The sequence below is a fragment of the Neopelma chrysocephalum genome, unplaced genomic scaffold, assembly GCF_003984885.1.
Source record: "Neopelma chrysocephalum unplaced genomic scaffold, ASM398488v2 Primary Assembly neopelma1_126, whole genome shotgun sequence".
NCBI lineage: Eukaryota > Metazoa > Chordata > Aves > Passeriformes > Pipridae > Neopelma > Neopelma chrysocephalum.
The window spans coordinates 174060-188658 of NW_020897788.1; the positions used below are offsets into that span (position 1 = coordinate 174060).

At 42.2% G+C, this 14599-nt stretch overlaps 1 protein-coding gene across 5 annotated transcripts in view; it reads left to right on the forward strand.

The window, feature by feature from the left end:
- Window positions 1–1932: 1932 nt before the first annotated feature.
- EPHA6 (EPH receptor A6) overlaps window positions 1933–14599 on the forward strand; it is a 444142-nt gene continuing 431475 nt past the window's right edge. For 3 of the 5 annotated variants that reach the window (XM_027698390.1, XM_027698394.1, XM_027698395.1), the window contains exon 1: window positions 1934–2923. In XM_027698390.1, the coding sequence (XP_027554191.1) occupies window positions 2818–2923 (106 nt within the window). In that variant the 5' untranslated portion in view covers window positions 1934–2817. Of the gene's footprint in view, window positions 2924–14599 lie in introns of all 5 variants that reach the window. The other 2 variants (XM_027698393.1, XM_027698392.1) reach the window with 2 other exon arrangements.

The window sequence follows — 14599 nt, forward strand, 5'->3', positions numbered from 1 at the left end:
AGCACAGTGGTTAAGATTTTATTTGGAGTTCACTATAATACACAAGCTTATAAAAATTTAATCTGAGTGTAGGTGAACGAGCACTGTTTTTTCAAAGTTGTTCCCCGGGAAATTCTGTAGCCAATTAAAAGCTGGTGAAGGGACACTTCAGATGGAATGTCACCCATCCTTTTTAGCAGTTTGGTTCCCTCACAGTTTCCTGTGCCTCGTGGAGTCCAAGGAGAGCAGGAGGCAAAGCTGTGCTCTGCATGTGGGAGGAAACACTCGCAGATTTTGTCTGTACTCCTGTCACATCTCTCACTGCCTCCTCTTTGTATTCAGCTCTAGTCTGACACGACATGTAAAAGCAACAGAAGTGGTAAGTCAGACCTTCCAAGCTCCTTGAGGAAAGGATTGGGTTTTGTTAATGGCAACTAAGGATGTACAACGTGCAGTGTAGCCACTTGATGTGTCATCTTAACCTGTGGGACCTTCATCTATGATGTCCTGCACTAGTATTTCATGGCAGGCAGGTTAGGAAGCATCTCACTACTGAACCAAGAGTTGGAGAAGAATTCAAGTCTGAATTCTCACCCATTATCCCCAAAATCTAACCTTGCAATTAGTGCTTCTTTCTTTTTCATCGTGTTAATTCCAAAACAGAACAGTATTGAGACTCATGGAATCAGAGCAATTTGGGTTCTCCTTTTGTCTCCCCTGGAACTTAAGGCAAAATACTACTCACTATTTCACTATTTTGAAATATATCCTGAAGTTTTCCTTATGACCTTGTTTTTGGATAAAGGTTTTCCTTACAAGATGTTAATACAGCCAAATATGGGAAATATTGCAATGTTGTAGGCTCTCTGTAATCTGAAAATATCCTTCTAAATACCCGCAAATACTTACTTCTGTGTTGGCTTTGCTCGTTGAACAACTCTTTTGGAAATAATCCTTAAATTAATAATTTTTAAAACAGTCTTTATTCTCACATTACAAAGTAGGTGTTTTCATACAAAGCCTTTTTGAACATCCATTTAGGCACCTCAGCAGGAACTCTGGTGTTCTCTGGTGCGGAATCTTGTAGCTGCACTACCCATTGACTTCAATGGGATTTTTGAACACTGAGAAGCCATGGCAATCAGTTTTTTTTTTTCCTCCTACGTGTGGATTTAGACACCTGATTTGAGGAATTCACATTCAGAAATACTGATATGAGTATGGTTTTTTTTCCCCTGTCTTTTCATGAAATCAAAAAATTGAAATGTTCGATGGATTAAAGAAAAACACCAACCAAAAAAAAAAACAAACCAAAAAAAAGAGGGCCGTGGCTGGGGTGTGCTGTGAGCACGGCATTTCCACAGGTGCGGCACCTGGCAGGGGGTGGGGTGACAGAGGGCGGCAGATGTGACCAGCTCACACACCACACCCACGCCCCCGAGGAGGCGGCTTCCCCATCCTTACACACGCTCCCGGTACCTGGCGAAGGAATTAGTAATTAAAAAAAAAGAAAAAAAAAAAAGAGAAAGAGAAGAAAAAAGAGTAAATGTTGCGGGGATGCCCGGACCGGCTCACGCCTGCCTGTCTCTTGTATCCCCTTGGCGCAACTTCAAGAAGCGATACCAGTGGCATCCCGGTGGCCGCCGGGGCGGGCCCCCCTCTCCTGCGAGACGGAGGAGACGCGTTTAAAGGCCCGCACCCCCCTCAGACCGCGGCCCTTCCCGCTCGGAGCGCACCCCTCGGGATGCGATTTTTCCCTTGCCTTGTCGACTAACCCCCTCTAGCGCCGAGCCCGCCGCACTCGCCCCGCGGGCCGCCGGCACCGGGCGAGGCGAGGGGGCGCTTCCCTCGCCCGCCTCACACCCCGCGCCCCGCGCTCCCCTCGGGCGGGCGGGCGGGAGAGGAGGAGCGGCCGCTCCTCCGCTCTCCATCCCTCCCTCCCTCCATCTCTCCATCCCTCCGTCCCTCCCCGCTGCCCCCGCTGGCTGGAGGGGCTCGGTGCCGGAGCGCCCCCGGCGCGGGGCCGCGCTGGCTCCCGGCGGACCCGGCCCCCGCCGCGCTGGGCGCAGCGGGGCGGCCCCGCGGCCGCGCCGGAGGAGGAGGAGGAGAGGAGGGGAAGACGACGAGAGCGCTCCCGCGGGCGGCAGCGGAGCGGTGGCACCAAAAAACTGCGGCACGCAAATCAGGAGGGAGCAGCGAGCATCACACCAGAGCCGCCCGGTTTCTGATTGCTCCGCGGCAGGAGCGGGGAGAGACACACGCACACTGAGAGAGAGAGAGAGGGGCGAGCGGCGGAGACGGGGGGGACGGCGGCGGGAGAAGGTTTCGGCGATGCCACCCTGCAAGTTTTACTTGATGCGTTCGGGAGCGTGAAGGAGGTTCGCCGGCGCTTCTCGCCCTCCTGCCCCGGAAGCCCGGCGGGGCGTGGGCGAGACACTCCAAGCCTGAGAAGCTGAAGCCCCTCGGCGCTGCCTCCGGCCGGGGATGCCGGGCACCGTGCGGCGCGGCCGGGGGAGGAGGCTGCTCCCGCCGACGAGGCTGCTGAGGCTGCCAGGGGCTCTCCTGAGGGGCTGAAGGTGCCACTGGGCAGAACCGCGGGAGGTAGCGGGGCGCGACCCCCCCCTCCTCGCCGCCACCGCCGCGAAGTTGCCGGAGCTCTCCCGGTTCCCAGGGCGGCTGCCGTGCCCCGGGACCCCGCCGGTGGATGCGCCCGCCCCGGCCCGGGCAGCCCCCGGCGGCATCGCGGGCAGTGCGGGCAGCGCATCCCGCGTCCCCCCCGCGCCGGCCTGAAGGAGGACGGGCAGCCCCCGCGGGCCGAGGACGCGGGGGGCACCAGCCATGGGGTGTTGTGAGATGAAGGGATTATTGCTCTGGAGAGTCGGCCTCTTCCTCCCCCTGGTGACAGCGCGCCCCGCCGCCGCCGGGCACGTCGCCAGCAACCACGGTAAGTGAGGACGGCCGAGGGGAGAGTGCGGGTCCGGGATCCCCGCAACTTTGCGGCGGGGTGCGGAGGTGGAGGGAGTGGGTCCTACTCTGCTCGGTGCCCATCCTCTCCCGGCCCCTGATGGGGGCACAGGGATGCGGGACAGGGCGCCGACCGGAGGCCACCGCTCCCTGCCGCCTGTGCCCCGCACAAGTGGGGTGTTTGGGGACAGCGGGACAGCGGCGCTCTGCTGCCCATCCCGCCCCGCCAGGGCGAGGTGCTGTCCCCGCTGAGCGGGATAACGCCCCGGAGCTCTCCACAGTCAGCCCGGTCATCGCCGGCCGCCGTGGTTTGGGAGGAGCAGCACGTCACCCAAAGTTGCCTCCCGGTGTGGCGGAGCGGTAGCATCCTTTCACTTGAAATGTGATTTTTAAGGTTTACCTTAAAAAGGTTTACCCTAGAAAGGTTTACCTTAGAAAGCTTTACCTTGCCCCACGCAGAGCACCTTCAGCATGGGTTTGGGAGAGCTCACCGCGCGTTAAGGGAAATCGCTGCTCGTCCGCGAACTGCCCAAAGGTGCCTGACTGCCTTTAACACCCAATTTTGCGTGCTACGGTCTGATTGTCCGGAAAAAATCCCGTTTAAAACCTCTGTAAGAGATGCGTGCTCATCAGGTCTTGCCGAAGATGATGTTTTAATTCGTGTTGTAAGGTGTGCGTGTAAGAAAAATGCCTCCGGATTAAGAAGGGAATCATTTTGTTTGCAAAAATGAAAATGAATAGCACACCCAGAGGATATAAAATGTGATTTGGAAGGACTGAAAAAGCCTAGACCTGATTGTGGAACATGTTACATGTTATAAAACACCTGGTAGAGCAGAGTATTTCCTTAACTACTTGGTTTCTGTACATATCTCTATTTAAGTTATAGAGGATACATCTATTCCTAAATTTTGAGAGTCTTACGTACTTCTAATATTATTTTTGTACAGTTTTGCATTTTTGAGATTTTAGTGTGATGCAACTGAAATGTGGGAACTGAAGAGTATTGAATGGAGCAACTGAATGTTGCTTCTGCCAGAAATTATTTTACCTGCTGTACTGAAAGGAGTACTGGAAATGGTTGTGGTGGAAATGATGGCAAGAGAAAACAAACTGGGCTTAGCCATGGAGTGCTATCAAATATGCAGTTCATGTATTTTCACATTTTTGTTCTACAGTCTATTTTCAGTGTTCATTTTATCCACCTGAGTAACAGTGAAAACAGAGAATAAAATACCTAGAAAACAGGATACAAGAGTATGGCCACAAATACCCTGTGCCATCAGCGTGAGTTATGGCAGGGACATTCCAAGTTACTATTATTCCTTTACCTCTTCTATGGTGAATGTGATGAATAATTCCAGTTTATAATAGTATAGGATAGAGTCGTATCAATGCTATATTAGATTTTGCCCTTTCTCATGGCTTAGGAGACATCAGACTCTCACAGTAACACAACACAATTTTCCTTTTATATCACAGACATTAGTGCATCCCCATATCTGCTACATTACCACAAGGCCTAACAAGACACACGAATACAGTTTGAAAAATAATCTATTCAAGGCATTATATGCATCAAAGGCAAAGAATTTTTAGCAAGTTAGGCTAGGTTTTAAGCTAGTATTTGATATTCTAGGATTAAATTTTAATTAGTGTTTTAAAAGGAAAGTGAAAAATGTAGAAAATAGTTGCCAAAACAATTTAGCCTGGAGAAAAGTCTGCCAAGGATGAAGTGGGTTTTTGATGTTGACATAACTTTTCACAAGTTCTGCATAGAGTACTGAGGAGTTACCTGACTTCTGAATGACTTCTCTTTCTTGCTTCAAAACTTCAAATAAAAGGAGCAATCTTTTATCTTTGGTATGGTCATTGTACCATACAAGTCAAACAATAAGTCTAATTCAAAAAAACCCGGGTGAACTGAAAACTAACTGAATTAATACAGGTGCTTTAATATGCACAACCCCACCTGATTAATAAAATTCTAGCAAGAAGAGTCTCCTTTTAATGATGACTTTCTCTAAATCCAGGAATTGAATGAAAGAAAACTACAATAAAAAAGTTGTCTCATTGTTGAAGCACTTCAATGTGCAAGTTTAAAATGTCATTTACTAACATTTGGAATCTCATCTGTAGAGGATTTTTTTAAATCTTGTGAGGAAATATAATCTCCTAAATTTTCATAAAGTGATATTTACATGATGCACCTCTTGGAAACATGTTTGCAATAATTGATGTTGGGTTTCATTAGTAATTATAATATTGATATATTAACTTGGTTTTACTATCTAGTATATTTGGTCTTCTATTTTGTATTTAGAAACATATCAGCATTGATAATAAATTACAAAGGAATGTTTTGTTTGGGTTTCTTGATTGTTTCTGGGAAAGTATGGAAGGGCAATAGGTTTATTAATCTGACTTAGTACACAGACAGCCCTTCCACTTCATTCTTACTGGTTTATTTCCTATTATTAAAGAGGGATTTTCAAAAAATTAATATAATCCCATTTTATAAATTGGTATTATAACTGTGTTGGGATTAATCTTTCTGTTTTCGTCAAACAGTAAGAAATACATACTTTGTTTTGTATAGTTCCAAGGCTCTTAGGTTGCCTTTCTTCACCCAGTAAATCAATGTGTGATGTCTTACAGTATCTGTAACAAGGCAGACACAAACAATACTATTGACAGGAAAGCAAACTTACTCATTCATCTTAATGGAGTGGTAAGTTCAAAAACAAATTATGACCATGCCAAGGGCAAGTTTTTAGTGCTAAGAAAAACCCTGCAGGTGTTCTGTGTAACAAAACTGCCTGAAACATAAGGCTCAATTAGTGGGGTAAGTTGAGCTCTTGTACGTCCGGGTTAAATTTCCAAGAGTTGTCCATGACACCCAGTATGAACAAGTTGCATTACTAGGCAAGATTTCTGCCTGTGTTGTAGCTTTGCTCTTTGATTGAAGAACACAATGACTCAGGCAATCGCTCTAAAACCCAAATTTACAGCTAATAGCCTCTGTAGACCCGTGCAGTTCTTTGTGCAGGACATGTAGGAGGTTTTCAGATAAAGGTCACGTCAGGTAACAGCTCGATGGTACCCTGTGCTGTCTGTGCACACTTATATGTTTCTACTTATACAAACCAGAAGGAATTTTTGCACCATGGCTTCTTTCAGGTTCTATCTGCCATTATGTATCACTACACAATTAATTTCTGAAGTAAACTATAGAATTTGCAGAGTTTATAACACGTTATGTCTGTCAGTGAACTGTAAAAGGAAGCTGTTGCTTTTTCAGTTACGAGGTACTGTTACAACTTGTCAGGTTATGCAAGGTTGGTCTCCTTATACATACCTCTAAAAGGCATCTGCATTCATTCTCTTCTTCTTACAAAAATGTGGAGGTAAGAAATAATGTCATCAAGTGTCAGTTCTCAAATTCACATAGTCTTCATTTTCACAACAACTACACTTGATGTAAATTGGACAGCTCAAAGTAAAGTTATTTGATTCCAGTATTAAAATATCAGACAGATTACTAATGACCTTAAGTTATTCAGCAGTTGAAAGGAGTTGGCTTATTTTTATTCACATATTTATTTTTATAGAAGTGCAATCTCCCACAGATAAGTGCTCTTTCTGAATACAGCACTCAGAATTTTTCTGTAGCAATAAGGAGACCAAGGACTAAGCATTTGGAGTGACTGAACTTTTCTCTGAATGAAACTGGTGTTTTTCTGCTAGAGGATATCTCTCATTTTGAGGACTTAAAGCACTGTAAAGAAGGCTGTTGTAGACATGCATGAAGTGACCTGTCATCCAAAAGCCTTGATTTGTGTGCCATGAGATGAACAGATTTAAGATTCGTGCTTCTTCATATATTCCTGGTGTTGCTACTTGGTTTTGGACAAATGAGAATGATTGGTACGGAAATATTAAATATTAAAAAAAAATGTATAGCTTAAGCAGATATAGTTTAAAACCAAATCAGTACAGTAGTTTTTAATGTAATTTGCAGGTGTGAAAACACCACAGAGGAACTGAAGGGTTTCCTAAAGTCTACAACTTGGCCTTGTTGAGAAGTGAGGCAAGTCAAAATTTAAGCTAAATGTCTTAAGGTTTGATACAGAATGACCATTCTTATCCTTCTACAAATTTAACTCCTTGGTCAGACAGCACTTTTTTTTTTCAAGTGGTTTACAAAGGAAAAAGAGGGAAGGAAAGAGCATGTAGTAAATTCAGGTTTTCCTAGGAAAATCTCCTCTTTGTTTCCAGATATATGTTTTTAGATCTGAACTCTACTTAAGGGTTTGTTTAGGATATCTGAGGTTGGACTTTTCGCTTGAGAATTTTAGAAAAGTCTAAAAGTTCAGTAAATTGTTTGTCAGTGAGACATAGAGCAAGCCTATATCCATTTTTGGGGCTATTTTTTTTAAATTAAAAGTGTACCAGGTTTAAAATCTCCTTTAACTGATTAGAGATAGTTAGAAAATTATAAATATGTGCAATAGGAGAAGCATTTTATTGTTATTATATTGAAATACAACATAGCTATGTTAGGATATATTCTTGTTCCGGCTGTGCATATTTCCATTAAGATCCCTGGATTTCTCTGCCTTGGCATTGGCACAAAGAAGAGACTGGCCTTTTGCTTGATAAGCCTGTTAACACCTGACCTCTGTGACACAGAGAATGGTAAATAGTATGGGAACAGACAAATAGGTAAATAAATTATTTGCCCAAAATCTATCCTGACCTCTGGGAACCACATTATTATGGAGAAGAGGCCAACAAAAAACTGTCTTCAGAAGCTGGTTTTGAACCTGCAAATGATATGTCAAGGTGCTGGAACTGAGAATTACTGCTGAAAAGATTTCTCTTACGTGATAAGAACACGAAACTCTGCAGGATTTCTTTCTGGACCTTACAAAAGCAGGACAAATTTAAGTGACGTTATCTTTAGCTGATTCATTTCCATTCTAATCCCCTTAGTTAGTCTTCCAGGCTAACACTTATTCCAGCTCTCCTTATACAAGTCTCAGGGATGTTTCCATTATCAATCTTTCACCACCTTTTGTGTAGGTAGGCTATTGATCATTCCCACATCTAAGAACAAGTCTGTTCAAAATAGTCATTAAAGAGAAGTCACTTCAATTAATTTAGCAGCCACTTGTAATCTGAGTACTAATTTTAATGTGTTACAGCACCAAGCTTAGAGGCCAATCTTGGCTTTAAATCAACTGCATGTTGTATATGGATGTCTGAAGCCGGTTAATCCATTTCATCAAAAACACCCAAACCAAACCAAAACTGTCCCGACAAAATTAAAAACAAAACCCTTAAAGATTTTCCTAGTCTGTAGGAAAGTTTTGCTGATTCAATTGTCTCACCCACAATATTTCTTTCTGTTAGCATTTTTATCACTTATTGTCTTGGATATCTGTGTTTGGACTAAATCCTATAATCGTGAAAAAAAATAAAATGTGCTGAACAGATTGCTTATGGTGTTAATTATTAATTAGAGATGAATTTTAATAAATGAAGGTATTTTCATAATGTTGTAGATACATTTATAGATAATAAACAACCACTGGCCAAACAATGCATGGATGGTTTTCCCCCCTCCAGTTTATGATACTGTACAAGTAGTTCTCTGCTCTTTAAACAATTATTTCAACCTTTAAGCCAGCAGCCACTACTACTTTCTTTAATTAATCTATTTCCATTATAAACATATAAAGCTTCAATAATTATTCTATACTTTTAAAGAAAGTAGGGATATTTTGATCTTTAAAGTAAGACTAGATTAAAAAATTGCTCTAAGATTATTGACTGACATCTCTTTTGAGAGCTCAGTAGACTTAGTTTTTTTAAGTTCAAAAACATTTATTTTATGAGGAGATTATATCTAGATTGAAAATAAATTGTCCTTCCTGTAGAATAATCTGAAGATTTAAAATCTGTTTTGTCTCTAGGTAGAAACAGAAGTTCTCGGTTTGTGTTTAGGTATATTCCTAAGAAGCTGATAGACTTTTTTTTTCCTCTTGAGAGGTGGTTTTGTCTGTTCTGAGTTGACTGAGTTCCAGACACTCTTTGAAGGTGTCTGCTGTTTGCTGACAGGTTCTCCAAAAGAGCAGTATCCAATTAAGCACCCGGTGTTTGAGGGTTAACTGCACAGCAGCTCCTGAGAGGTCAGTGGAGCTCTCTGGGACAGCATAAGCAATACTTGTGTGAGAAGCACTAACGTAAGCAAAGCAGAGTGAACATTTTAATATACATTTTAATATGTTAACTGCATTGGTAATGCAGCATTCCTTCATGCCAACGTGGTTTTGAAATTACACAGATTTTAGCTTAGAATAAAGTCAGTGCTGTGTAACTTCTGTACAAAAGGAAAGGTGGCAGAAGGCACCATCCGTACCAAAGCACTGTGGAGGAACACACAGAAGGAGGACACAGTTAAAAGGTGTATTTACTGGGAGCTCTCCTGTCTCAATCCATTTAATGGCTTCTGCACCTAGAACAAAAGGGGAAAAGTCACATATAGCAAACAGCATCATTGATGCATGTAATGAGTGATTTGTTTTGGCTGGGGACCCTCGGTTAGAGAGCACTTGCTGCTGTAATTTGTATTCTCTGGCTGCTGGTTGCTCCTTAGCTTAAAATAAAGGAATAAAAGAATGAGTTAGAAAGCATTCCATAAAATAACGCACTAGCATTTTAATCTTGGTACAAGTGGTTATCTTTCTGAATTTCCCCAGGCTAGTTTTGTCTTTGGGTTCCAGCCGCTGATTTGAAATCAAATTCTATCGGAAAAAAATCTACTAAAATTTAGAATTGTTCAAATATATTTTGGACATCTTAAAAAAAAATAAATCAAGGGAGACCTTGTCATTTTTTCCCATGGTGCTTCCAGTATTTCTGGCTCAAAATCGATTTCATGAAAAGCATTTGGATGAGGGATTCATATTTCAAAATGTGGTTTGAATCCAGCAATTTCTGCTAAACCAAGTGGGGCCATATAAAAATGCAGAGTCCTTCACACTCTGTTATGTGTGGCCACTGAAGACCTTTGTAAAGGAAGGTGAGGGAAATGTAAAACCTTTGTCTCTGTTAGATTGCCTTTGTTTGTATTGCAGAGTTTGCTAAACACTTACATGCCAGAATGATATAGTAGAAACACCCACTTAGGGGGTTATTTTAGATTTAATCATTTAGTTTAGTGGACTTTATTTCTTAGAGGGACATTTAATTTAGGTGAATATGAATACTGTTAGTATTTAGGAATGATGGGAGAGCTGTGGCAAAGAGGAGCTTCTCAGCCAAACTCTCTTTCAGATGCAATAGAAACCCAAACTCTGCTGCTGCTGAGACAACAGTAAGAATGTTTACCCTCTGATTTTGGTATATGATAAAAAAGTCATTAAATTGCATATTTCCAGACCCAGAATTTCAGAAAGAATTGCCAGTAATGGCTCCTCTTGATGCAGTTGAATATAACGATATTTTCATAAACTCCATTTCTCTATAGACTACCTAAAGGGCATCTCATCTAGTGCAGAGAATGGATGGTGATGGTTGGAAGGAATCCAGCACTTCTTGGGGCTGCTGTTTAATACATGGCTCTGTGCAAACATTAGACTGCACACACAGTTATTTTTTTCACTGTGGAATCTCTTCAAAACTTCCATTTTGCTCGATATTCTTTTGAGTAAGCCTTGTATGTCTTTACAGCCACTGTTCTGAGGAGAAGAGTTAAAGGCCAGTGCTTTTGGTTTAGGTGGACAGGTTGTGACACCCAGTGCATGTTCCAAGGAATTAGTTTTTTGTGCTCAGAGGTGGGTGGCAGAGGTAGACACAGCACCTTGGTTTTCAGTGTAGTCTTCAGTGAAACTCAGGGTTATTTTTTCTTCCTGCGCATAACCATGTTGTTCTCTGCTAGGAACATTGTCTTCCTATTTTAAAAATTCATAACACATCAAAGCTCAGTTTGTAAAAATGTTGACTGCAGGTGAAGTGGATTTGTACCACACAAATGAAAGAACTGAAGCTTTTTTTGCCATTTTGTGTACCTGGTCTCTAAACAGCCTTCCTGAAGCCAAAGCCTCAACCTCCCAGCAGAAACCTTGGCCAGCTGGTCCCGGGAGCTGTTTTATTCCCACTGCCATGAGAACCAGCTGTCTTTGATGTAGCCTGTGAGCCATTGGGACTTCAGTTCTGGTAGTTCCTTAACTTCTATGTGTGGGATTTGCTAAACCCAACAGTGTGAAAATGTAGGTAATATGAACTTTCCTTTCCTACTGCAGATTTTATATTTTAAAAAGTTCATTTTTTCTTTCCCTCTTCACATATCATCACATAGGGTGCTTTATTTAGATTCAGAGTGTAAGCCTCCACTAAATCATCTGAATTCCTTAACACAGGAGAGATGCCATCTTCCATGGGGTAAGCATTAGATGGTAATGAAGGCATGCACCTTGCCAGGAGATTATGTTAAGCAGCAGAGGAATTTTGAAACTTGCATTTGAAATAGGTTCATTTTCAGGTAACACACCAGGTTTGTCCTCTCTACATTGAGTAAGAGCCATAAGGATTGTGATCTCCCATTCTGTGGCTCTATCACTTCATTTGGCCTTGCCTTTCTTTCCTCTTTTTACTTTTCTTAACCTTACTCTTCTACTAGCTGTTTTCTGTCCATCAGTGCCCACAATTTCCTTCTTATTTCTGTTTTTCATGGCTTTGTTCCTCATTTTGCTGCATTTGATTTTCGGATGTTTCTCTTCCTTGTCCTTCCACTCTCTGAGTGCTGAATGGGATGAGACAATAGAGATGGAAGCATTCTGTACTTGTTGACTTGGAAGGAACCAGATAAAATGAAAGGACTATCTTGTGCAAATTGATACACAGAGTCTGTTAAGGATGGAATGCTCCAAGTTTTGGCAGTGCCAAAATTTCCAATTGCTGTAGAGAACACCTTGTGCAGCGTGGGTAAATGTAAGCTTGTAGCAAAAGACATCAGCAAATGTCTTTCAAGATGCTTCAGATCACAGAAATGCTGCTGTTCTTTAAGATGCAAAACACATTTTCCCTTCTCTCACTCTTGGAAATTTTTGATTTTTTTGTAGAAGTCCACTTCAAACAGAGGGTTTGAAAGAGAATATTTTAGTTTGAAAAATGTTGGAAAGGCAAAAAACTATGTTATAATTTCACAGTTAAGCAACAAGAACCACAACCATAGAGGAGGTCACATAACCATAATAGAGGTCACTTGTAGCTACTTGCCCATTTTATTCCTTTCTCATGGCATACCTGTAGTTTCCACAGTACATTAGAAGTTCCACTAATGCTTAGCCTATTCACTTTACTACTAATAATTTTCCTTACGAATTTTGTATTAAGCAGTTTTGATGGCCTTAGCATTAGTGGATTTCCACTATATCAGAGCAAATTAGGAAATTATTTTTAATAGCTATAGTCCAATAGATGTATTTTATACTTGAGAGATATGCCTCGAGAAATAAAAGCTGATGGATATTTGTGTCACAGATGAATATTTTGTAAACAAAAAAGAAGATCAATAATAGATTAGGCTTGATTGGATGTTGACATTTAGAGCTGCAAATGGCTTATGTTAAATCTAGTGACAACAGGCAGTCTTCTTCCTGTTTTGCATTTGTGCCTCCATTCTTGGTTCAGCTGGATCATGGACCATCCATTGCAAAGGTTAATGGACACGTTACCATCCAGCTCATCAGATGGTTCAGGCTTCAGCCTGGAGGATTGAATGTTTTATAATCCAGTTTGCCGTACGTGGAATATCAGTTGTTGAATTTTTTTTCTATGAAATTCTGAATCGCTTGAGTGTTTAGATGAGTCTAGAATAATTCAAGGACTCATTTTACACCCTGCCTTCCTCCATACACTTGTTTTTCTCCACCACAATTTAAGCATAGTTGCACCTGACTTGCATTCTTTTTAAGGGAGAAGAGAGTGAGAATTATGGTCTTTAGTTACTTCCTTTCTATTTAATAAATATATCAAAAAGTGATCCTAACAGAAAGTATTGCTTCATCTTGGTACATAGGTTTTGCCAACAACATCTAGCTGTTTATTCTTATTTCATTTTCCCTCCCTCAGCAGGATTACCAAATTGATCTTCTCACCCAATTGCCCTTTGCAAAAACATAAGCTTTTCCCAGTTCATAACTAAAAGCGACTGAAAAGTCCCAAGAGATTTGTTAACATTGTGTTTCTGCCTTTCAATTCCAACCAATAGTGTTTTCTTTTACAAACAGTAGTTCGATAGTTGGTGGGAGCTGCAGGATGAGCTCAGGGGGCAAGAGGCCCTGAACTGCTGATCCTTTGCATAAATCAAAGGGCACCTGTGGCACGACCAGGTGGGCGCTGGGACTGTGAGGGGATAAAAGCCATTGGGTTCCCTGGTTTGGCTTCCTTGCTCTGAGGCACCACCTTGAGCTGTTACTGTGCTGCGAATAAATGGCTTTATGGAACGAGACATCTGAGACTCTGCTAAGGGAAAACCGGGGTCAAACTGGTGAGCAAACCTGGTCTGACTGTGATTGGGGCGTGCAGGGAGTCGAACAGGGCACCCGCCAGATCACCGGAGCCACCGCTGGGAAGGCTTCGGTCCCAGTACTGAAGGTCTCTGGCATTGGGAATATGAATGGTCAGTTTGGGAAGTTTCCTTAACATTAGTTAATAACACTACAGCTTTTGAGTTATGAGAAAAATCACTAAATCACGGCATGGTTGCACTGGTATAGATCCTGTTCTGGTGTTTGCTTTCTCTCCCTGGCTGTCAGTCTTGTTTCCGTGTTATTTGAATAGAAGTGCAATGTGACCCTTTGAGGAAAAAAGTAATTCTGAGAACCCTGCTGAGGTGTCTGGCCTGAGTATCTTCGCTTGTACACATACCTCAGAACAGGAATTTTCAATGTGTTCTGTTACATTAGTGTTTTATAGCCTGTGCAGCTTTCCTTACCAACTCCCAGTGTCATTAGTCACTGTTGGTGGAATGGGATTATTTCATTTATGTAAAGTACTCACCCTATGAAATTGGAAGGTTCCAGTAATTCACTTGACATTCCAGAAGAAGTAGTGAGTTAAAAAATCCCCAAATAGCCAGATATTTTCACTGCACAAAGATAATGTACTGTACGTCCATTTGCAAACAAGGATGGTTGAAGTGAGTCATCTGGAACTGCACTCCGTTATGTAAATAAAATTGAGGATACACTATAATTCCAAGGTGCAGTATTTGGTTTATGCAAAGGGAATGGGTGGAAGTGGAGCTGCTGCATCACAGAAGTCAGGTCCAAGCACCAGACATTTCCCAGGTCATGCTGATGTTCTAGAATGTGAATGATACCAGTGTCAACATGTGGCAAAGCTGGGAATGCAAGAAAAAGACAGCAGAGCAGAACTGTCTATTTGGGGTTATTGCTGTTAAGCAGAAGCTTGTTAGTTCTTTTCCTCTTTCTATTGTAGTAATTTTATCTTGCCTTTGAAACACTAAAATTTGGATAAAATGAATACTGGGGTTTGGTAAAGTGTTCTGATGTGTGGTGTAAGGAAAAACCTCTTTGCAGGTGACAGGTTTGTGTGTCTTGCTCAGTTTCCTGGAGGAAAACCA